Source organism: Odocoileus virginianus, chromosome 32 (genome assembly GCF_023699985.2).
Source record: "Odocoileus virginianus isolate 20LAN1187 ecotype Illinois chromosome 32, Ovbor_1.2, whole genome shotgun sequence".
In the NCBI taxonomy this organism is placed as follows: domain Eukaryota; kingdom Metazoa; phylum Chordata; class Mammalia; order Artiodactyla; family Cervidae; genus Odocoileus; species Odocoileus virginianus.
Window position 1 is genome coordinate 9,068,246 of NC_069705.1, and position 26,280 is coordinate 9,094,525.

The 26,280-nt window shown below is 44.3% G+C and overlaps 1 protein-coding gene across 5 annotated transcripts in view; it reads left to right on the forward strand.

Annotated features, from left to right (window-relative positions):
* The window catches only part of ZNF385D (zinc finger protein 385D), a 931,599-nt gene that overhangs the window by 893,791 nt on the left and 11,528 nt on the right, over nt 1-26,280 (forward strand). For 4 of the 5 annotated variants that reach the window (XM_070459850.1, XM_070459849.1, XM_070459853.1 and 1 more), the window contains one exon: nt 14,368-14,601. The exons of the other annotated variant lie outside the window; for it this stretch is intronic. In XM_070459850.1, coding sequence (XP_070315951.1) covers nt 14,368-14,601 — 234 coding nt within the window. The remainder of the gene's footprint in view (nt 1-14,367; nt 14,602-26,280) is intronic. 5 annotated transcript variants of the gene reach the window in all.

Here is a 26,280-nt window from a genome sequence, read left to right on the forward strand (position 1 = left end):
TGGTTCTGAAATTTGAAAAAAAGGATGCATATCAGTTTTATCATGGTATCTGTCTGATTAAACTGTTGTCTTCATAGTCAATTTATGAAACATTACTGGATTGAAAACTAGAACTCTTTGTGACCCTAAGGACTGTTGTCAGCCAGGCTCCTCTGTCCATGGGATTTTCCAGGCGAGAATACTGGAGTGGGTTTCCATTTTCTCCCCCAGGGGATCGTCCTGACCCGGGCATCCACTGAACCCACGACTCTCATGTCTCCTGCATTGGCAGGCAGAGTCTTTAACACAGTGCCACCCGGGAAGCCAGGGAACTCTTACTTGCTAAGTCGCTTCAGTCATGTCTGACTCTTTGCAACCCCATGGATGGTAGCCCGCCAGCTTCCTCTGTCCATGGGATTCTCCAGGCAAGAATACTGGAGTGGGTTGCCATTTCCTCCTCCAAGGGTCTTCCGATGCAGGGATGGAGGTCCAGTATCTGAAGTCTCTTGTGTTGGCAGTTAGCTTCTTTACTAGTGACACCTGGAAAGCTTCCTAGCGGTGCTAGTGGTAAAGAACCACCTGCTAACGCAGGTTGAAGTAAGAGAAGGAGGTTCAATTCCTGGGTGGGGAAGACCCCCTGGAGGAGGGCATGGCAACCCACTCCATTATTCTTGCTGGAGAATCCGAAGGACACAAGAGCCAGTGGGCTACTGTTCATAAAGTTATATGTAACTCTTAGCACACAATGAATTACCTCAGACCAAATGGGTTAATGTTCTAAATCATTTCCACACTAAATATTTTATCATTGTGCCAACCATTATGAGAGCTCATTTTCTTATCTTCGAGACAGTCTACAAAATTTGAAGAGCTGACAGTTATTTCTTCCCTTTAATTATATGGGCTGCCTAACAGGATTCTACAGCAAGAATTTGTGTCCTCGATGGCTTGACATGACTGTCTCCACCTTCTCAATTCACCACAGGCTCTAAATTCACTAGTCAGAAAGCAGGTTCTCCCTCGCTCTGTGTTCAATTTTAATTAGTAAAAGCTTTCAAAATTCATGATTTATCAAGTCCTAATTCTAAGTAGTTAGATATTATAGATTTAAGCACACAAGGCAAAGCCTCACCTTTGCCTAAAGCACAGTTGGAAGGAAGATCACTGCTGTATAAACACAACAGATTACCAAAGGCAGTCGCTGAAAAGCTATGCCTTGGCTTCTTGCCAAAATGGAAATTTTAAAATATACATGTCTCCTTGTTAATGAAGTGAGAAGTATCACTGTGGCATGCAGTACTTTTTTTCTCTGCAGAAAATTCTTGAAAGAGGGGAACTACCATTCATAAATTTGGAAAGGTTTTTGTTCCTTCTCCTTTACTAGGGGAAAAAATAAAAACAAATCTGTTACCCCCCCCAAAAAAAAGTTCCTATGCCTTTTAGTAGCATCCAGGTCACTTAAGATAACTCTGGAATAAACTGTGTTTTTGTCCTCTTGCTTTCTCTTGTGTTATGTTTATCAGAAAGTTCACAGATTCTGGCAAAACTCACCACTTCTTCAGTTCCGTTCAGTTAAGTTGCTCAGTCGTGTCTGACTCTTTGTGACCCCACGAATTGCAGCATGCCAGGCCTCCCAGTCCATCACCAACTCCCGGAGGTTACTCAAACTCATGTCCATCGAGTCGGTGATGCTGTCCAGCCATCTCATCCTCTGTCGTCCCCTTCTCCTCCTGCCCCCAATCCCTCCCAGCATCAGGGTCTTTTCCAATGAGTCAACTCTTTGCATGAGGTGGCCAAAGTATTGAAGTTTCAGCTTCAGCATCAGTCCTTCCAATGAACACCCAGGACTGATCTCCTTTAGGATGGCTTCTGGGTGCTTATCAATTGTATGAACAGTGGTGGAACCAATGAATCAACTCTCCCAAGGACTCACTGTCCTGCCTTTCAAGTAACTTAGTATTGTGTGTATGTGAATTTTATTTTTATCTATATGGGTGTGTAACTGATTTACAATGTTGTGTTAGTTTCACGTGTATAGCAATGTGGTTGTTACACATATACATGTATCTATTCTTTTTCGGATTCTTTTCCATTACAGGTTATTAAAAAATATTTCATATAGTTCCTTGTGTTCTGTAGTAGGCCCTTGATGGTTGTGTTTTGTATATACTACTGTGTATATGTTAATCCTAAACTCCTTATTTACCCCTCCCCTGCCATCTTTCCCCTTCGGAAACCATAAGTTTGTTTTCCAAGTCTGTGGGTCTGTTTCTGTTTTGTAAATAAGTTCATTTGTACCAGTCTTATTTAGAGTCCACATATTAATATCAGTGATATCTTGTGATATTTGCTCTAGTAATTTAGTTTTGAACTAATTTACTTTGGATAATTTATGTTTGGAAGGAAGGGGATAACGCATATATTCTATGAGTGCTGTAGGAAACAGATTTCCTTGAAAACGCAGATTCTAGGTTGGGGAGAGGAGACTGTCTTATGAAAAGAACCCCGGGTTTCAAGGCCAAGTGGCAGATTAATTAAACCCCATAGTTAGTTTTCTCTGTTTTATGCACTTGAATTTATCTACATTTTCCTTCATTTATAATTACATCGGTTTCCAAAAATGTATCTTTCAAAAGAGATACTCATTGCTTGCTTAGGTACCTAAAATATTTTCAAGAGTTTTCTTTAACTTATTCCAAATTACTTCTTAGAGAGGTCAACTTGTTCTGACTTGCTGGGGCTGTCCCCCAAAGTACTAAAAGTCTCATGTCTCAGAAGCTCCCTTAGTCACAGACAGAACAGGACCACGGCCCCCGAGTCCTCTTCCCCTGTTTTACATTCATGACTTTCTATTTATATGTTCTTATAGCTTTAAAGCCAAGACCTGTTGCCAAACCAGAAACTAGTTGACAGGCATGTCAGTGGTGGTTCCGGAAGAGTCGTCCTCAGCCCCGCAGCAGCACTGGGCTGTGTCAGAAATGCAGGTACTCAGGCCCCAGCCCAGACCTCGGAGCCATCAACTCGAAGGGCAGACTCAACAGTCTGTGTCTGATTAAGCCTCCAGGTGGTTCCATGGATTCCAAAGTCCTGGAACCTCTCGTCTACAGGAACAGGATGCCTCTTGGTTCACAGATGTTTCCAACATCTTGGCTCTGTTCTCGGTGGATGTTGTGAGAGGGAAAGGAGCACAGAGAAGAGAGGGGGGGAAAATTAGAAGGTGAAGATGGTTGAGGATGAAAACTTAGGTTATAAGGTCAAAGATTTGCTCTTTATCTTGCTGTACCAGTGGGCAGTCTAGTGCCTTATGTGGGTAGGACCTCAACTTTTGAAAGAAAGGCAAATACCTGACAGAACAAATTTGTATTTATCAGTTACCAAATAGCCGGCTTTGCTGTAGTTGCGTGTGGAATATGTTAAATACGAGCTAAGCCGCAGGAGAAGGGAACACAGTCCACACTGACTTAGGAGAAACCAAGGCTGCAACAGGATGAGGCGGTGATAGAGCCATCACGCTGAGGTGACACCGAGGTATTCGGCCCTAATCCCTGAGGCCCGCGGACGCCTCGGCGCTGTCCTAGGGAGCCTCGCCCTTGAGAGGAAGGAGGGAGGGCGGGTGCTCCGGTGAAGAAGCAGCTGAGACGAACGTCAGCCGCTTCTCCCCTTGGAGAGAGGCCTCGCCTTTGGCGGGACAGCGGCAGGCCGGCCGTGAGCCGGTCCGTGGGCGCCGGGAGGGGGCGCGGCGCTCGGGGTCCACACGCCGTTCAGCATGGCGGCCCGCAGCCCCGCGGAGGCCGGCGTCCACACAGGCCTCACGCCGCGCACGCTCACGCACGCCACGCACGCCACGCACACTCACACACACACACACCATGCACACCACGCACACTCGCACACACCACGCACACGCACACTCACGCACACCACGGACACAGCGCGCACGCTCACGCACCACGCACACTCATGCACACGCACACCACACACACGCACACTCACACACCACGCACACCACGCACACTCACACTCATACCACACACACTCATGCACACCATGCACACTCACACACCACGCACACACACCACACACCACTCACACTCACACACCACGCACACTCATGCACACGCACACCACACACACGCACACTCACACACCACGCACACCACGCACACTCACACTCATACCACACACACTCATGCACACCATGCACACTCACACACCACGCACACACACACCACACCACGCACACACTCACACACCACGCACACTCATGCACACGCACACCACACACACGCACACACTCACGCACACCACACACACGCACACACTCACGCACACCACACACACGCACACTCACACACCACGCACACCACGCACACTCACACTCATACCACACACACTCATGCACACCATGCACACTCACACACCACGCACACACACCACACACCACTCACACACTCACACACCACGCACACTCATGCACACGCACACCACACACACGCACACACTCACGCACACCACGCACACTCACACACACACACCGTAACGCACACTCACACACACCACGCACACTCACACACCACGCACACTCCCGCACACGGCTCCTAACACAGAACACCCATAAATCTCACGTGACACTTTCTGGCCTCCACCACAATAAGAACCCCAGCGACTGGTGAAACCGGGCAGCGTTTCTCAGGTGGCTGACGAGACGGCCCAGTGCACTGTCCCCTGGTGTGAGCAGCGCTGTCAGTGTCAGTGTCACGCTCCTTACACTGCTGCCTCTGCCCGTTGGGTGTGTGTGCGCGGGGGCCGAGGTGGGGGTGCTGTGACTACTGCTGAGATGAGGCCCACTTGTATATGGTGAAATTCGGCTTTAAGCTAATACTATAGAACAACCTAAATGAGAACAGAGTTTGGAAAGAACAGACACATATATCAACATGTGTCTGTGTGACTGAATCACTTGGCTGTGCACCTGAAACTAACACTACATTGTTAATCAACTAGGAAAGTGTGAAGGTGTTAGTCGCTCAGTCGTGTCGACTCTTTGTGACCCCATGGACTGTAGTCCTCCGGGCACCTCTGTCCAGGGGATTCTCCAGGAAAGAATACTGGCGTGGGTTGCCGTGCCTTCCTCCAGGGGTTCTTTGCGACCCAGGGATCAAACGCAGGTCTCCCACACTGCAGACAGATTCTTTTCCGGATCTGAGCCACCAAGGAAGCCAACCATACTCCAATATACAATCTACTCTACACCAATGTAAAATTTAAATAAAACACTAGAGACATCCATTTTGAGGTCAAGGACATTTGAGGTTGAGGATGCGGAGTAGGTCTCTGCTCCTGGTGGCCAGCCGCTGGACCCTGCATCGCTCCCTGGGGCCTGGGGTCTCCTGCTCGGTCCCTTCCCTTCGGGAACCTCTGGTCTCCCTTCTTCTTGGCCTCTTCCTCCTGCCACCCTCCTGCTCTCTGCTGCCTCTCCCAGCTCAAGCATCCTTTGGTCCAGTTCTGACCACCTCCTCCTCCTGAGAGCTTCTGCAGTCATTCACTCATCTGGCAACCTGACTCTCTAGCCTTCTTCCTCCCAAATTGTTGTCAGTGATAAGAATAGCCTGAATTCCTGATAAGTTGTTCTGTGAAATCAATCTAACAGTACCTTCTCAACTCACCTGATTCACATGGTGTCCAGTCCCCATGAAATCAAATGGTCCTGGCTTCAAGAGGGAAATTCAGAAGTTGAAAAGGCTATTTCTGTTAACAGGCTCTCTCTCAAATACTTTTCAGCAGAACAATTGATGTTCTAATCTGTATCTGGCGTGCCTGACCCAAAGTGAGTTCAGCAGGTCGGTAACCAGGATCACTGAGTCTGAATCTACTGTTGATGTAATTGCCTCCAGCAGTCACAGATTAGGAAGCCTCAGGAAACATCTCAAAACTTGCAGTTAGATATTTTTGGTTTTCTTAAGTTTTTTAAATTGCTTGCCTTTCTAGAATTTCTGATGCGCACAAGACTTGGGAACTCAAGTTCAAGTGATGTAAAGGTAGAAATAATTACTCACCTGATCCCTTGGGACATTAAGTGCTTTAATCAGGTCTTTATAGGACTTGATTTTAAAAGGACAGTGGATCATTTTTATGCGTGACACTTCCAAGTAGCAGACCTTTGTAGGTGTTATAAAGTTAGAATTTGAAGTGCAAGTATTTCTCTAGTATTTTCTGGAGATGTCTCCTCGACCTCTTCAAAGACAGCAAATCTTGTCCCTCCCCTCTCATGGTATGCAGCCTGGCGCTCGGGTCCACAAATGATGTCGTTTTTTACCTATTAACCTCCAATGATTAATACAGGGTCTAACATAGGAGGATTCAATCAAGCCCACCCAAAAAGTTTCAGGACCAAGTCAAGAGCTCAAATGGAGACCATACACCATGCAGCTCAGTGCTCACAAGGTACCACAAGCATCCCTGGCGGCCCCTAGGCTGTATCCAAGGACTGCCCTTGTGACCTGATGGTCAAGGGCTCTCCCCGCCTGAGGCAGCTCAGCCCTGCCGAGTAACGCAGATGTGCACGGACAGGGCAGACGCTGTCCCCCAAGTCAGCCCTTCGGGAGGCAACCAAAGGTGAAAGTTGCTCACTCGTCCAACTCTTTGTGACCCCATGGACTTTACAGTCCGTGGAATTCTCCAGGCCAGAATACTGGAGTGGGTATCCATTCCCTTCTCCAGGGGATCTTCCCAACCCAGGGATTGAATCCAGCTCTCCCACATTGCAGGCGGATTCTCTACCTGCTGAGCCACCAGGAAAGCCCTCGGGTGGCGACTGGACCCGCCCAAGTCTGGGAGCCTGATGGGGAGGCAACCTTTCTCCCCAACCTCATTCTGTGGGCTTGGAATTTCCAGCCAATCTGAAGCATTCCCTCTTCAGGGAGGGAGGCAACATCTGGGGGGACTTTTCTGTGTAGACTCACACTTGGTAACTTGACGTCATTTGGTGTTTTGAAAACAAGCCTCTTTCTCTAGTTTCCAGAGAGAGGATGTGATCTTTTACCTCTTAACACACATAACCACATGTGCACATAGACACACATAACTTCATATGCAAACACAAAACATAATTGCATACACACACACACATGCATACACAAAACTGCACATACACACATGAAACATACATGTACACACAGACACATGCACACAGGCACACATGTGCACACAAAACATACCTGCATAGACACACACACAACCTACATGTGCATGCACAGACACAGTGCACACACATAGACACACACTCATAAACCTCTACACGCGTGTGCTCACGCACATTCGTGAATTCTCTGACTCCGTAGTCTGGCCTTCAGGGCAGCCAGTCCAGTTCTCACTTCCCTTTCTAATTAACATTCCCATTTGCTTAGTTGGTTATCAAACTCGAAAAAAGTGTTTTTCATAAGATCAAAAAATATAAAAATAGACTTTTGTCTCAGTGGCTTGTGGTATGTGGAGCCCCCAAAAGTATGGGGCCCAGTGTAGGGCCCATTCCTGCCCGTGTCTACGAGGGCAGTGCTGCCCCGATGATGGTGGTTAAATGAGGTAAAATCCAGAAGAAAGAAACAACTGCCAGTAATAATTTCTAAAAACATGCATGTGTGTGTGTGTGTTTTGTCACGAAACACCTTTTTATACTTCAGAATGTCAGCATATTTAAGAGGAAGCAGCTGTTCTCCTTACTTGCTTGCAAGCCTGGTTGAGACTTAAATTCTCACAAGCAAGAAGGAAATAAATTGAATATCGTTCTGAGTCTTCAGTGTACCAGAAAACATGATGAGCATCTTTGGGTCATAGTATGTATTTGTCAGGGCTTCCCAGGGGGCTCAGTGGTAAAGAGTCTGCTTGCCAACACGGGAGATACGCCTTTGATCCCTGGGTCGACAATTTTCCCTGGAGGAGGAAACGGCAACCCACTCCAGTGTTCTTGCCTGGAGAGTCCCATGGATGGAGGAGCCTGGTGGGCTACAGTCCACGGGGTCGCAAATAGTCAGACACGACTGAGCGACTGAGCATGCGTTCACCTCTGTTACCTGGAAGGAATTTCCGTAACTTGCCTCTGGTCCTCTCAGTTGGATCATGAGATCTGTAACTAGGAAAATACTTTTCGTACCCAGACCATGTAAGTTGGCCGCTCTATTTTATTATCTAGAATTCAATTTATTATTTTCTGGAATCTTTTCTTATGCCTTATGAAATGTTTTAAAAGGTATTTCCAGGGTTTTTATACAAGAACGAGGGCCAAAATGGGCCACTCTGAATACTGACACGTTTTCCTTCATCCTCCACTAGAGCACCGTTCCACGAAGTACTAGCAACATGTTTTGGTGCCAAAGCCAAACAGTGACAGTTACAATAATGAATATTTGCTTCAGGGCGCTGGCAGAGAAACAGCACAGAAATGCAAACCCGTTCCATCTCAAACCTTGCCTTCCCACCAAAACACACCCATTACTTTTGACTCCCTGTCACATATAACGTTCCTAGAGGATCATTGGTACAACAGTGGAAAGAAATCTGAATCAGCCCCTGGGAAACATTAAGAAAAGTGAATCATTATTCTATTTTCACATCTTTTGGGGAAAAAGAAGGAAAGGAAAAATTTGCAATAAGGAGAGCCTGTGGGTTACTCTTATCACTTTGCAGAAGAGATCGTTTGAAAACTGTAGGTTTTTCTTCTCTCCCCTCCTCCTAAATGGACTCTAACAACTTAATATGTTAGCCTGAACAGAGGATTAGATATAAATGATTGACTCTAGCTCAGGCCATGTTTTGTTTCTTTTGAAGTCAAATTTTTAAGATGCTGTCTTCCAACAATCCTAATAAATCATGACCAATTGGAATAAACTGAAGGGATGTGATCAGTTCTTTTCTGAAAAAAAATTCAAAATTTTATCAAAAAAGAACATGTGCTTCTGAGCCAGGCTGAGTTCAAATCATTGCTATTCTGCAAAGCAACTGAATGATGCACTGTGTGGTGACTGGTTCTAGTTCAATTTTTCAATAAACTTTCAATTTTAGACTAGCTTTAAATCTACAAGAGGTACAAGAATACTACAGAGGGTTCCAGTATATGTTCTTAAGTTTTCCTTGTTATTAGCATCTCGCATTATTGTGGTGCATTTGTCAAAGCTAGAGAACCAGAACTTGTACACTGTTTATACAAGATTCCATTCTTCTTTGAATTTCCTAAATTTTTATCTAATGTTCCTTTTTTCCTTTTGCCCCAGGATTCCAATCGGGACACCAGATTATATTTAGACATCCTGAGTCCTTAGACTTGTCTGGACTATGACAGTTTGTCAGACTTTTCTCGTTTTGGTGACCTAGACATTTTTGAGGACCCTTGATTAAAGGTCATGTAGGATGTCATTGAATTTAGGTTTGTTTATGCTTTTCTCATGGTTAGACAGGGGTTATGAGTTTTGGGAAGAAGATCACAGGGGTATGTCTCATCACATCCTAGCAAGAGTGTATGTTATTAACATGATCAATGATATAAAATTTTATTTTAATGAGTGGATAGGTATTGTGCATAATTGGTAATTTAATGTTCCATACTAAAGAAAATAGCTTTGCTATATGTCACTTTCTATGCAATGTACAGTCATCCATTGATATCCATGGGGAACTGGTTCCAAAACCCCTGTAGATACCAACATCTGTGGATGCTCAAGTGCTTGTATAAGATGATGTGGCAGTTGCACCTGACCTACACACCCTCCCATTTACTTTAAATCCTCTCCAATCACTTCTAACACCTAAAACTACGAAACATTATGTAAATAGTTGCAAATACAATGTAAATGGTGTGTAAATAATTGCCTTCCCACAGCAAAATTTTGTTTTCTGGAAGTTTCTGGAATTTTTTTTAAAAATATTTTAAAATGGATGCAGAAACCAAGGGCCATCTAAATAAAATAGTTGATTCCTTTATGGTTTAATCTTAAAATTTATTTACCTTACTTGTTTTAAAAAAAGTCCTCTTTACTATTGGTAAATTAAAAGTAACTGAAAAATTCATATCTCGTTATATATTAATAATACTCTTACCTTTATGGACTCAAGATCTATATATTAAATTTAAAGTGAAAAACATAACTGTATTTCTCTCAAACTAACCTTAACCTTGAGAAAATATTAATATTAATAACAGATCTTTGTCCAGATATGCGGCCTAAAAAATGTAACAAGGTTGAGTGAAAGTGTTAGTCGTTCAGTTGAGTCCAACACTTTGCCACCCAGTGGACTGCATGCCTCCTTCGTGCGTGGAATTCTCCTGGCAAAGATACTGGAGTAGTTGCCGTTTCCTTCTCCAGGGGATCTTCCCAACCCAGGCATCACACTCGGGTCTCTTATGTTGCAGGCAGATCTTTACCATGTGAGCCACCAGTGAATCAGTACCAGAAATTCAGTGTTTTGATTCTGATTTCCCTGAGCCTGTCTCATGCAAGGGACTTCCCTTAAGAAACATCAATATTGTACTAAGCCTGAGCCATAGACAGTCTGGAGTCTCTAACCTTTGACGTTCTTGGTATAAATGTACTTTATCCTCTGGGGATAATGCTGTGCCATGTAGGGCCACCCAAGACAGGCGTGTCACAGTGGAGAGTTCTGACAAAACATGGTCCACTAGAGAAGGGAACGGCAAAGCATATCAGCATTTCTGCCTTGAGAACCCCATGAACAGTGTTCAGTCGCTCAGCCGTGTCCGACTCTTTGCGACCTCGTGGACTGCAGCGCGCCAGGCTTCCCTGTCCTTCACCACCTCCCAAAGTTTGCTCAAACTCATATCCATTGAGTCAGTGATGCCATCCAACCATTTCATCCTCAGTCGTCTCCTTCTCCTCCTGCCTTCAATCTTTCCCAGCATCAGGGTCTTTTCTAATGAGTCAGTTCTTTGCATCAGGTGGCCAAAGTATTGGAGTTTCAGTTTTAGCATCAGTCCTTCCAATGAATATTCAGGATTGATTTCCTTTAGGATTCACTGGTTTGAGCTCCTTGCAGTCCAAGGGACTCTCAAGAGTCTTCTCCAACACCACAGTTCAAAAGCATCAATTCTTCAGTGCTCAGCTTCCTTTATAGTCCAACTCTCACATCCATGCATGACTACCGGAAAAAACCATAGCTTTGACTAGACAGACGTTTGTTGACAAAGTAATGTCTCTGCCTTTTAATATGCTGTCTAGGTTGGTCATGGCTTTTCCTCCAAGTAGCAAGCGCCTTTTAATTTCATGGCTGTAGTCACCATCTGAGGTGATTTCGGGGCCCGAGAAAATGAAGTCTGTCACTGTTTCCATTGTTTCCCCATCTATTTGCCACAAAGTGATGGCACTGGATGCCATGATCTTCATTTTTTGAATGTTGAACTTTAAGCCAACTTTGTCACTCTTCTCTTTCACTTTCATCAAGAGGCTCTATAGTTCTTCGATTTCTGCCATAAGGGTGGTGTCATCTGCATCTGAGGTTATTGACATTTCTCCTGGCAATCTTGATTCCAGCTTGTGCTTCATCCAGCCTGGTGTTTCTCATAATGTACCCTGCATGTAAGTTATATAAGCAGGGTGACAATATACTGCCTTGATGTACTCCTTTCCTGATTTGGAACCAGTCTGTTGTTCCATGTCCAGTTCTAACTGTTGCTTCTTGACCTGCATACATGTTTCTCAGGAGGCAGGTAAGGTGGTCTTGTATTCCCATCTCTTTAAGAATTTTCCACAATTTGTGATCCACACAGTAAAAAGCTTTAGCATAGTCAATGAAGCAAAAGTAGATTTTTTCTGAAATTCTCTTTTTCTATGATATAATGGATGTTGGCAATTTGATTTCTGGATCCTCTGCCTTTTCTAAATCCAGCTTGAACATCTGGAAGATCTTGGTTCATGTACTGTTGAAGTCTAGCTTGAAGAATTTTGAGCATTACTTTGCTAGTTTGTGAGATGAGTGCAATTGTGTGGTAGTTTGAATGTACTTTGGCATTTCGTTTCTTTGTGATTGGAATGAAAACTGGCCTTTTCCAGTCCTGTGGCCACTGCTGAATTTTCTAAATTTGCTGGCATATTGAGTGCAGCACTTTAACAGTGTCATCTTTTAGGATTTGAAATTTTCTGGTATTACCCGATATTTTAATTTTGGTACCTTAGAAAATGAGTAAAAGCTAGTCAGGAGGTGGACCTTTCAGTGTTCAAGGTAATGCATTCTTGTGGCAAAAATTGGTGATAGTTAATTTTATTTATTTTTCTCTTGTCATGAGAAAACCTGGTGATGACACTATGACTATTTTTTTAACATAGTTATAAGATGTTCTCCATGATATTGCAGGGGACCTTAATGGACTTATGGCTGAATAAGTGGTTAAAAATATATGAAGGGTCAGGCAAAGGGAAGCTCCAGATAAATTGTTCTATCCAATATCCCTCAGCATCCTCTATAGTGGGAAAGAATCCAGAAAAGAATATATTCACATATGCACATATATAGTATATATATATACACACACACACACATATATAGATATATAATAGCTATATATATATGTATATTGCAGAATCACTTTGTGTACACCTGAAACTTTGTAAATCAACTACAGTTCAAAAATTTTAGTAAAAATTAATTAATTAAAAACAAACAGCAAGGACCCATCTCTCTTCTGACTGACTAGTGTTTCTGGCCATATTTGGGAAAGAAGCCATAACCACCTTTACCCATATTCCCACCTCTCTCTCCAGATCAAAGTGAAAATCCAAGTTCAAAGGCTTGTTGGTAACAGAAATGAACAGGAACTACATTTTTATGAGGACAGCCGTTCACTGCAGGTAGACCACTGTCCTTTGTAGCCACTGCCCACTCCGTTTACCGTGGACGTTTTAGAGCGGCATTGGATAGTGAGCATGGCAACCTGTGGGAGGAGAAACAATTCCAAGTGCAGCTGTGGCTGGAAAGGCTGCCTGGGAATATTTTGAGTAGGAGGTTAAGAGCTAGCCAGCCGGGAGGCAGTGAAAAGGGATATAAAAATAGAAAGCACAGGGCATGGAGCTCATCTGCAATTCATGACAGACTTGGCAGACATTGCTAACACCATGTTAACTAGCCTATTTGGGTTGGAAGCTGTGTCTACCCAAGTGAATCTAAGACAAGGTGGGCTCAGTTTGGGGGTTGACCTCTCCAGATTTAGAATCAGAGTTCAGAGCCAGAAGGGTTGTACGGTTACAGTGCATCAACACCTTCCTGGTCATCACACTCTTGAAAGCTGTGACATTAACATGGTGTGACCAGTCCGTGAATTCCGTATGGAGAGTAGTCATTGGCATTTGCATACTTTTGTGTCACACACTCCCTGAACTCGTCCCGGCGCAGGTCACATGCTTAATGAATATGCCAGGTTAGAATTAGTCTTATTTGTATATGGATGACTTTTTGTATTTGTTGAACATACAGCTCTTTGTAAGTAAGGTAAGGATTTTATAAACCTTTGATCTTGACAAAGCAGTGTGACATCAGGGTTCTTTATTTACCATATATTTTGCACAAGCACGCACAGGATCACAACCAACTTTTCTAAAGGGTCTTGACCCCGATTTTATTTCATTTTATTTGTTTTTGACTGCTCTGGGTCTTCGTCGCTGCACACGGGCTTTCTCCGGTTACGGGGAGCGGGGGCATCTCTCTAGTTGCAGTCTGTGTTCTTCTCACTGCGGTGGCGTCTCTTGTTCTGGAGCATGGCCTTAGGGTGTACAGACGACTCAGTCATTGCAGGATGTGGGCTCAGCAGTCATGGTGCTCAGCAGGCTCGGGTGCCCCACGCATGTGGGATCTTCCTAGACCAGGGATCGCACCAGCATCCCCTGCATTGCAAGGTGGTTCTTAACCACAGGACTACCCGGGAAGCCCTATTTTACCTATTTTGTTTTAAATTAAAGACAGAAATGTAGAGGAAAATAGAAAGACAAGTAGTAAATAGAAATGAGAATACCTTAGAAGCATTTACTCTCCATTATATCTTTTAAAGCCATCCTAGCAGACATATACAAAGCACAGTGCACTATGAAGAATATTTTAGTAAGGCCACATGCTAACAGGAGAAGTTTGAGAATGTTTATTTACCTCAAGAAAGCACATTAAAGCCTATTTGTATGTGTTTTCAAGAACTGTCCAAATGTGTTCTATCAGTAGACACATCTGTAAGTGTGCATCTGTGTCATCTCCTCAGGAGATGATTGCCACGTGGCTGACAGGGGGTCAGGGCTAGTTGCCCTTCTCATTGTTACCGGAATGCAATATCAGGGATGCATTTTCAAATAGGAGAGATAATGCCACTGTCTTTGCCTTTCTCCTGTGCTTTTGTGACTGCAGACAGTGCCACAGGGACACCAGCAATATCAACGACGACAACTGTGGAAATCCGCAAGAGCAGTGTCATGACAACTGAGATCACCTCCAAAGTGGAGAGGAGCCCCACCCCGGCCAGCGGCGACGGCTCCCGGCCCCCCGCGGAGACCGAGGAGGAAAAGGCCAAGAGGCTGCTCTACTGCTCGCTCTGCAGGGTCGCCGTCAACTCCGCCTCCCAGCTGGAGGCCCACAACAGTGGTGAGACGCCGCCGTTCCGCCTCTGTCCCAACAGCTCTGCAATCACGCTGCTCTGCGTAGATGAGCTCTTCTGCAGCAGGGGACAGAGGGGTGGCAGAAAACTGGCAATTATTACACGGAACTCATTAACCATTAAAAAGTAAAAATGACAAGCAAAGTGTCATTGGCATGAAGGCAGCGAAGGGTTTCCAGGGCTCACATGCCGTGCTCTGTGTGTGTGGATGTGTGTGTGTGTTTTGTAAACATGAGGAGAGACAGTAAAATATAATTCTGAAGCATCAGCTTTGTGTTTATATGATTTCTAGATTGCTGTGTTATTTCCATGCATTTGCTTCTAAATGAAGTTTTCTAAAGTTGCACCAATAATAGAGTTGCAAAATTGGGTTGCATAACTCCATGCGATTTTGGTTCAAACCTCGTTATTACAGTTTTTATGGTAAATAATGTTGTTTGGGCTAAATTTATTTGAACTGGACGATTAAACTTAAGAAAATGCTTCCTATAGACAGAAGCAAGATAAGACATCTTACCTTATCTTGAGGTAAGATATCCACGTAAAAGATTTTACTTATTCTTTCTGACAACCTAAAGATACCATTCCCCCGCTTTGATTGATGCCAAGAGAAGACGCATGATTGGTCAGGTGAAGAGCCGTTATTTAAACCCAGGTCTCTCTAACTTAAACAGCAACCTTTAATATAGCAGAACTGAAAATACTGATAAGCCAGTATGGAATGCTCTCTGGATATATTTTGATTCCATCTACTTGCTCTTTTTTTGATTCCATCTACTTGCTTTCTCTATATCTATCTATCTATCTATCTATCTATATGTGTTTAAAGATGTTATATATCTATATATAAGCCTATCTAACTAGATATCTATCTATATATATAATATATATGGAGAGAGAGAGAATATATTTATATTGACTTGTATAAAGATTTTACTTACTTTTTGTTTATTTATTTATGTCCTGCCTGAGATTTTAGCCAGCCCTTTGGCCCAAGATCAGCTTTTCTCTCAAAGACTGGGTTCATTGCCAGGTCTCTGTCAGCCGTTATGATAGGAAAAGAATCATTTGTGAATCATACCCTGAGTTAACAGTGCAGCTGTGCACGGGTGGAGTCATTGACCAGTCACTGCTGCCCAAGTGCCATTCCAGTATTGACTTCAAGCCTCTAAGGGTGTAACTGCAAGTGGGGGCAATTCCTTCCGCACACACATGCCCCTTCTGCAGGCAATGGGAACCGTAGGCAGGGAGAGCTCAGGAGGGCAGGGACTGGGACACACAGAATAGCATCTGGCCCCACGTCGGAGTCCAGACCTTCAGATTTCCCCCCTTCCTCCTGCAAAGACACGCTTCCTGGGTGCATGCTCATGGGAGAGAGTGGACATCACTGGATGTCCATTCAGTGCTCAAGCATTCTTGGTCATTCCCCATCATGACAGAGAAACATTCATTTTGAGCGGAGGCCCATTTTGACAGATAAACCATACCCTTGGAGACTGCAGTTAATTTATTAAGAATTTGGATGTCCTTCTGGAATTCTGATCAGAGCTATCTGATTAAGAGCAAAGAAGGAATGACTTATTTGTTTTTATCACATCAGGTCAACATTTTCCATATTCCAGTTCTATGGTCATCTATGGTTTGTGTGTCAGAATTGCATTTGGAGCCTTAAATATGTATATATTTTATATGTATAAATATATATTCATATATTTTGTATGGATATAAAAGTACATCCATATATTTATATATATATAAATTTATATTCATTTAGGTATATGTAAATATATATGCATTTATCCTTATTTAAATATATTTCCATTTAAATATATTTCCTAATATATATACATCCAGGGATTCTGATTTATTATATATCCTGCTGCTGCTGCTTTTTAGTCACCCAGTCATGTCTTGACTCTTGGCAACCCTGTGGATTGGAGCTCACCAGGCTGCTCTGTTCATGCAGTTCTCTAAGCAGGAACACTGGAGTGGGTTGCCATGCCCTCCTCCAGGGGATCTTCCTGATTCAGAGACTGAACATGTGATTCTTTTCCACTTAACCACTTGGAAGGTCCATATATCCTGCATATATATCCTACTATATATCCTAAATATATTTCCTACATTTCCTACATCCATGGATTTTGATTTATTATATAGGCAGGGCCTGGGAAGCTATAGTGTTTGGGAAAAGAAAAAAAAAGCAAAAATGTTGTGAAGTGTTTTGCAGGCAGAGCTGAGAACTAACCTAACGCACCTCACCTGGATGCTTAGGAGGTGATGGAATGTCACCCTGACCTGAGCCCCTTTCTGGGCATGTCTCCCCCGAGGTTTCAGCCCCTCTGAGGTGTTTTTCTCTCCGCATCAGACATCTTCCCGTGGGTTACGCCGAGCGGAAACCCGCGGGGGACTGTGGAGGGTGAGGCCCGGCATTCACCCGCGTCCTGCCCGGGGTGGGAGTGGTCCTCGGCGGACTGACCGTAAGATCCTTGAGCTGGGCTCCCGTTTGCGGACCTTCGGAAGCAGGTGTGGAGACAGGGGTTTGAGGGCCCGTGGGCTTCAGGGCGTTCCCGGGGTGGGAGGAGACAGGGACGCGAAGGCCCCCAGGACAGGCCGCCGCCGAGGGCCAGCGGAGCTCCCCTGCACCGACAGACGGCCGGGCCCGTCCCTCACAGGCCGGGCCTGCCGGGGGCCGTGCAGAATAGCGGAGCCGAGCGTGCTCAGGTCCGGGCACGGTGGCTGTACCGCGCCGTGTCCCTCTCGGCGGCCCTGCAAGGTGAATCAGCCGCCTGCAGGCCCGCGTCCGCGCGCTCTGGCCTCTCCCCACGCCCGCCGGGCCCCACCCCCGCGGGGCGTCGCGGAGCTCTGAGCTGCGCTCCTCTGCCGTGCCACGGCCTCCCACGGGCTGCGGGACACGCAGGTGTGTGTGAGCCCCGGCCTCCCGCTCAGCCTCCTCCCGCCTTCCCCTGCGCACGTCCGCTCTCGTCTGCACCGCTCCTGCCCTGCAGACGGGCCGTCAGTACCGCCTTTCCGGACGCCGCGTATATGCCTTAATATACTGTGTGCTTTTTCCTCTTTTTCACTCTGTGACAACTTCTCGGTCCGTCCATCTTTACCACCACATTGCTCTCCTTGTCCATTTACGATCTGTTGTTTGCATTAAAAAAAGGTCATTCTCCAGGCGCATGAATCGCAGCCTTTGTGAGCTCAGAGGATTTTGAACTACTCTGAAATGACTAGTGAAACTTAAAGCTTGTAGTAACATTTCTGTGTTTCTGGGGATGGCTGCACAATAGAGAGTCCGACAGATGGAGCAGATGGTTTGCTAATTTAATAAATACTAGATCTCATCAGTAACTACACCCATTATTTAGAATATACACCAATAAAATAGCTTTCAGAGAGGAGTCCTCACACTGACAGCATTTAGAGTTGTCAGTCCATGATGCTACTGGAAAGCGGGACCCCTTTGGATAGCAGTCCACCCAATCCCTGGTTTCTAGTTCTCTTTAAGGACCACCTTGCAAGCTGCACTCAGAGCAGACCACAGTCATACCCACCACTGCTTCCTCCACTCACCTCTACCCCATCAATAGACCTTTAAAAGACTTCTCCAGTTTCTTCTTAGATCCAGATTTTATTAACAGGAAAACACTGAAAAAGACTTGGCTGTGTTTTTCAGGGAACCAGGTTTGAATATCAGTTGTCATCAGAAGCAACCCAGCTGCAGAATGGGGAGATGTGTCTTTTGCATTTACATTGTAATTCTAAGTGTTTTGTTTTTTATTCCTTTGGAAACATGTCATAGACATGATCCAGAGAAGGCAGTGGCCAGTGGCACCCAACTCCAGTACTCTTGCCTGGAAAATCCCAAGGACGGAGGAGCCTGGTGGGCTGCAGTCCATGGGGTCGCAAAGAGTCTGACACGACTGAGCGACTTCACTTTCACTTTTCACTCTCATGCATTGGAGAAGGAAATGGCAACCCACTCCAGTGTTCTTGCCTGGAGAATCCCAGGGACGGCGGAGCCTGGTGGGCTGCGGCCTACGGGGTCGCGCAGAGTCGGACACGACTGAGCGACTTCGCTTTCACTTTTCACTCTCATGCATTGGAGAAGGAAGTGGCAACCCACTCCAGTGTTCTTGCCTGGAGAATCCCAGCAACAGGGGAGCCTGGTGGGCTGTTGTCTATGGGGCTGCACAGAGTCGGACACAACTGAAGCGACTCAGCCGCAGCAGCAGCAGCAGAGACATGAGCTAAGGCCTGTGACACTGAGTGGAGAGTTAAGTACTTCTGGGCGGTTCACGGGAAGCCAACTACCTTCAAGACACATGTTAGTCTTAATCTTGGAAAACACATGCTTCTTTTTAAAATTTTATTGGAGAAGGTGATTTTCAATGTTGTGTTAGTTTCATATGTACGACAAAGTGATTCAGTTATACATATATTCATTCTTCTTCAGATTCTTTTCCCATATAGGTTATTATAGAATATTGAGTGGGCTTCCTTGGTAGCTCAGACAAAAGAATTTACCTGCAATGCAGGACACTTGGGTTCTCTCCCTGGGTTGGGAAGATCCCCTGGAGAAGGAAATAGCTACCCACTCCAGTATTCTGGCCTGGAGAATTCCATAGACAGAGGAGGCTGGCAAACTACAGTCCATGGGGTCACGAAGAGTCAGACATGACTGAGTAACTAACACACACACAGACACACACACACACACAGAGAATATTGAGTAGAGTTCCTTGTGCTATAAAGTAGGTCTTTGTTGTTTATCTGCTTTAATCACAACCTCCTAATTTGTCCCTCCCCACTCCTTGTTTCCCCTTTGGTAATTATAAATTTCTTTTAAGTCTGTGAATCTGTTTGTTTTGTAAATAAGTTCATCTGTGTTATTTTTTAAGATTCCACGCATAAGTGATATCATATATTTCTTTATCTGTCTGACTTTCGTCACTTAGTATTGTAATTGATTTCTAGGGCCGTCTACGTTGCTGCAAATGGTGTTATTCCATTCTCTTTCATGGCTGAGTAGTACCCCGTTATATACATGTACCACATCACCTTTATCCACTCATCTGTTGGTGGACATTTAGGCTGTTTCCACATTTTGACTTGAAAATGCATTCTTAATCATAAATATTGGGAAAACAATTTTCATCAAACACCGCCTTTGTTACAGCTTAATGGAATAGACTAGAATGAACTAGAAGAGATCAGATTTAATTTTTACCTCAAATCTGTAGAGAACTTTTCTGTGTGAACCTGGGCAAGGCACTTGTCTTTGGGCCCCTTTCTCTCTCCTTCTCTCTCTGTTCATCGTCTCTCTCTCTCTCTCTCATGGAGTTAAGAGGCCATATGCACCTTGTGAGAATGAAACATTACGGTATGATTATTAGCAGAATCACAGCCGCTGCTCTCTGCTCAGTCGCTCAGTCGTGTCTGACTCTTTGTGGCCCCATGGACTGTAGCCTTCCAGGCCCCTCTTTCCATGGAAGTTTCCAGGCAAGAATAGGGGGTGGGATGTCACTTCCTATTCCAGGAGATGTGCCCGACCCAGGGACGGAAGCTGCGTCTCTTGTGTCTTAGGCACGGCAGGCGGGTTCTCTACAACTGAGTTGCCTGGGAGTCCCAGCTGGGTTTCTGTGTTGGTTCATGGGCTTTCTCTTTTTATTTTTCATTACAATATAACCATTCAAACTTGGAATAGCCCTGGAATATAGGATTTCTGTTTTTTTGTTTTTTTGTTTTAATTTGGGAGGAAAAACCATTCTCCTGAACTTGCTAGCATGATTCACAAAACTTTCTAAGAATGCTTGCAACACCTTAAGAGGACATACTCTTTCTAAGAGACCTTGAAGTCTCCTTTTATTTTTATGTTATGGACACAGATACTATCAAAAGATATGTTTTGTCTCTTTCTTTACAGAAATTCCCCCCAAACATCCTGCTAAGTTAATGCTTTGCTTAGCTAATTTTAATGAATTTCTGTATATAATTGGAAAAAAAAATCCTTTGAAATTGTATAAGCAGCCTCATTACTAATTTGGCAGATTTTTCTGATGAGAACTTAAAGTGGTAACATTTGATCATTTTCACTAAGCACATTCCAGCTTTACTGTACCTACAGAGAGCTTATTCTCCTTCACTAAGTTTTAAAATAGAGAAAAGTAACATTATTGAAAGATGGACTTGGCTGGATTTTAAAATGCTTAGAGATTTCTACATTTTTGCTTAAACATGAAAACAATGTTAAGAAGGAGAAAGAGAAGATTGACTAAAATTTCTTAAGCTTGTGGGCATGCCAAAATAATACCTTAAGATAAAAAAATGTACCTCCTGCAACAGTTCAGTAAATTGAAACCTCCTAATGGAGACAAACTGTGGCTTATACCATCTCAGAACCTGAGCTCATAACTCTCTTTATGAGTTTGTGTTTGTTGGTCTTTATTAATATCCAATACTTTGCTAACCTTCACTGACTGACTACCATGCATTGGGCCCTGAGAATGAAAATTTGAACAAAACCCAGGAGTTGCCTTCAAGAGGACCAGGTCCAGTGTGTGCCTCTGTTCAGGAAGAGACTGTGTAAAGACTTGTTTCCTCTAGAGATTTGTCATTTCATGTTTCAAGTGAAAAACTCATTTAAGCCAGTCAGTGGTAGTCCAAGTTCATGGCCCTGTTATTACTAAGGCCCAGAGATATCTATCACTTCTCTTCAACATCTTCTGGGATGATGATAAGACTTCAGTTGGATAGAAAAAACATAGAGACTCTTCTATCACAAGTCTGCTGCCCTGCCTTCTTTAAACTTTCTTTGAAATGATTAAAAAAAGACAGCTCAGCCACACAGCCTCTGTGTGACACATGTTCACGCAGGACATGCTTGAGTGCAAGAGCTGCAGTATCTGACGTGGTAAACACTAGCCCTAGGTGGAGATTTAAATGGAAATCAATGACCAATTCGGCTGCAGTAGCCTCATATCAAGTGATGAAGAGTGTCTCTGACTAAAGGCCACCATATTGGTGTGTACAGATCAAGACCATTTCCATCACCCCAGAAGTTTCTATCAGAGAGTGGACTGGAGCTACAATTTTTTTTTAAATGTTTTTTTGACCGATAGTAGGTTTACAATGCTGTGTTTGTTTCAAGTGTACAGCAAAGTGAATCCATTACATACGAACACACTCTTCATTGCTGTTGTTCAGTCACCTTGTTGTGTCCAACTCTCTGCAACCCCATGGACTGCAGCACGCCAGGCCTCCCTGTCCCTCACAATCTCCCGCAGTTTGTGTTCATTGCATCCGTGATGCTGTCCAGCCATTTCATCCTCTGACACCCTCTTCTCCTTCTGCCCTCAATCTTTTCCAGGATCGGGGACTTTTCCTGTGAGTCGTCTGTTTGCATCAGATGACCAAAATACTGGAGCTTCAGCTTCAGCATCAGTCCTTCCAGTGAATATTCAGTGTTGATCTCCCTTAAGATTGACTGGTTTGATCTCCTTGCAGTTCAAGAGACTCTCAGGAGTCTTCTCCAGCACCACAGTTCAAGGGCATCAGTTCTTTGGCGCTCTGCCTTCTTTACAGTCCTGCTCTCACAACCACATGTGACCACTGGGAAGACCACAGCCTTGACTATGTGGACCTTTGTCGGTAGAATACTGTCTGCTTTTCAACACACTGTCTAGGTTTTCTGTAGCTTTGCTGCTAAGAAGCAATCATCTTCTGATTTCACGGCTACCGTCACCGTCTGCAGTGATTCTGAGCCCAAGGAGAGGAGCTCTGTCACCGCTTCCACCTTTTCCCTTCTATATGCCGTGAAGTGATGGGGCCGATGCCATGATCTTAGATTTTTCATTTAGTCTTAAGCCAGCTCTTTCACTCTCCTCCTTCACCCCCATCAAGAGGCTCTTGAGTTCCTCTTCATTTTCTGTCATTAGAGTGGTATCCACATATCTCAGGCTGTCCATGTTTCTCCTGCCTATCTTGATTCCGGCTTGTCACTCATCCAGCCCAGCATTTCTCACGATGTGCTCAGCGTATAGATTAAACAGACGGGGTGACAGCAGACAGCCCTGCCATACTCCTTTCTCGATTTTGAACCAGTCAGTTGTTCCATACAGGGTTCTAACTGTTGCTTCTTGACCCAGACACAGGTTTCTCAGGAGACAGGTAAGATGGTCTGGTGTTCCCATTTCTCTAAAGGCTTTCCACAGTTTGTCATGATCCACACAGGCAAAGGCTTTAGCATAATCAATGAAAGAGAGATACACGTTTTTCTGAAGTCCCCTTGCTTTTTCTGTCATCCAGCAGATGTTGATAATTTGATCTCTTGTTCCTCATCCTTTTCTAAATCTAGCTTGGACATCTGGAAGTTCTTGGTTTGCATAATGCTGAAGCGTAGCATGCAAGATTATAAGTATGACCTTCCTAGCGTGGGAGATGAGTGCAGTTGTCTGATGCTTAGCACATTCTTTAGTACCACCCTTCTTGGGAATTGAGATGAGGATTGACCTTTTCTAGTCCTGTGGCCACTGCTGGGTCTTCCACATTTGCTGACATAATGAATGCAAAACCTTGATGGCATAATCCTTTAGGGATATGAATAGTTCTGCTGGAATTTTTTAGATTCTTATCATTCTTAAATAATGTACTTTGGAAATTGAAATATGGGTTATTTGGAATATATTATCTAACCAAAGAATTTAATGTAGCTGTCACCATTCAGAGTTTAGTTATTTCAGGTTTAGTGACTTCTCATGGATGAACAACTAGAATGACTGATTTCAGAGTTATGTCAAGATGCATTTTCTTACCATGTACTTTTATGTACCATTTCTTTTAAGAGTGGTTTCATGCTCAAGACAAACAGAATGTTCAGTTCAGTTCAGTCACTCAGTCGTGTCCAACTCTTTGCGACCCCATGGACTGCAGCATGCCAGGCTTTCCTGTCCATCACCAACTCCCGGAGCTTACTCAAACTCATGTGCATCGAGTTGGTGATGCCATCCAACCATCTTTTCTTCTGTCATTCCCTTCTCTTCCTGCCTCAATCTTTCCCAGCATCAAGGTCTTTTCTAATGAGTTGGCTCTTCACATCGGGTGGCCAAAATATTGGAGCGTCAGCTTCAGCATCTGTACTTCCAGCTAGCCATTTAGACGAATAAAAACAGAGAGAGAACATGGAGGTTTTTGGTGCCAATTACACAGGAGACAGGGATCAAGACCATCCCCAAGAAAAGGAAATGCAAAAAGGCAAAATGGCTGTCTAAAGAGGCCTTACAAATAACTGAGAAGAGAAGAGAAGTGAAAAGCAAAGGAGAAAGGGAAAGATATACCCATTTGAATGCAGAGTTCCAAAGAATAGCAAGGAGAGACAAGAAAACCTTTCTCAGTGATCAATGCAAAGAAATAGAGGAAAACAATAGAATGAGAAAGACGAGAGATCTCTTCAAGATAATTATACCAAGGGAATATTTCATTCAAATATGGGCTCAATAAAGGACAGAAATGGTATGGACCTAACAGAAGCAGAAGATATTAAGAAGAGGTGGCAAGAATACACAGAAGAACTGTACAAAAAAGATGTTCATTACTCAGACAATCATGATGGTGTGATCACTCTACTAGAGCCAGACATCCTGGAATGTGAAGTCAAGTGGGCCTTAGGAAGCATCACTACTAATAAAGCTAGAGGAGGTGATGGAATCCCACTTCAGTTATCTCAAACCCTGAAAGATGATGCTGTGAAAGTGCTGCACTCAATATGTCAGCAAATATGGAAACTCAGCAGTGGCCACAGGAGTGGAAAAGGTCAGTTTTCATTCTAATCCCAAAGAAAGGCAATGCCAAAGAATGCTCAAACTACCACACAATTGCACTCATCTTACACGCTAGTAAAGTAATGCTAAAAATTCTGCAAGCCAGGCTTCAGCAATATGTGAACTGTGAACTTCCAGATGTTCAAGCTGGTTTTAGAAAAGGCAGAGGAACCAGAGATCAAGTGTTGCCAGCATCCGCTGGATCATCAGAAAAGCAAGAGAGTTCCAGAAAAACATCTATTTCTGCTTTATTGACTCTGCCAAGGCCTTTGACTGTGTGGATCACAATAAACTGTGGAAAATTCTGAAAGAGATGGGAATACCAGATCAACTGACCTGCCTCTTAAGAAACCTGTATGCAGGTCAGGAAGCAACAGTTAGAACTGGATATGGAACAACAGACTTGTTCCAAATAGGAAAAGGAGTACGTCAAGGCTGTATACTGTCACCCTGCTTTTTTAATGTATATGCAGAGTACATCATGAGAAACGCTGGGTTGGAGGAAGCACAAGCTGGAATCAAGATTGCCAGGAGAAATATCAATAACCTCAGATATGCAGATGACACCACCCACTTCAGAAAGTGAAGAACTAAAGAGCCTCTTGATGAAAGTGAAAGAGGAGAGTGAAAACATTGGCTTAAAGCTGAACATTCAGAAAACTATGATCATGGCATCTGGTCCCATCACTTCATGGCAAATAGATGGGGAAACAGTGGAAACAGTGGCTGACTTTAACAGGTCAAAGCTATGGTTTTTCCAGGAGTCATATACGGTTGTGAGAGTTGGGCTATAAGGAAAGCTGAGCGCTGAAGAATTGAGGCTTTTGAACTGTGGTGTTGGAGAAGACTCTTGAGAGTCCCTGGGACTCCAAGGAGATCCAACCAGTCTATCCTAAAGGAGATCAGTCCTGGGTGTTCATTGGAAGGACAGATGCTGAAGCTGAAACTCCAATACTTTGGCCACCTGATGCAAAGAGCTGATTCCTTGGCAAAGACCCTGATGCTCGGAAAGATTGAGGGCAGTAGGAGAAGGGGACGACAGAGGATGAGATGGTTGGATGGCATCACTGACTCAGTGCACATGAGTTTGGGTAAACTCCGGGAGTTGGTGATGGATAGGGAGGCCTGGAGTGCTGTAGTCCATGGGGTCACAAAGATTCAGACATGACTGAGTGATTGAACTGAACTGAATGCCTCTCCTTGGAGTAATTATATATATATTTTTCCATTTTAAAGAAGTTTCCCCAGTTTCCCTGATGACCTAACGGATGATTGATCTGATTTAATTTTAGACAGCTGTTGCCAGTTTTCTTGCTCTCCTTTGCTTTAGGCCAGTACATAACTTAAGTGCCACCTAGGGGCTTCCCTGGTGGTCCAGCGATTAAGAATCTGCCTCCCAATGCAAGGGACACGGGTTCAATCCCTGGTCCACGAAATAAGATCCCACATGCTGAGGCGCAACGAGGCCCATGCTTCACAACTCCCGGCCTGTGCTCTAGAGCCTGGACCCCTGGTAAGAGAGGCCATCACGACGAGGAGCCTGCGGACCACGTGACTAGAGAGTGGCCCCCCCGTCGCTGTAACTAGAGAAAACCCCGCGCACAGCAACTAAGACCCAGCACAGCCGTAAATGAACGCATGAAATCCAAATAAAGAAAGAGCCCTCCAAAAAGTGGAATCTGTAAAGATGATGGGGGGTTAAAGGGAAAGCTAGCCTCCATTCACTCCACACCGGTATTACTTTGATTTTTGCAGATAAAATACCTTGATCCAAGGCAATCAAAAGCAAACCAGTAAAAAACAAACAAACAAAATTAGTTTTTCTAGGAGCATTGTGACTTG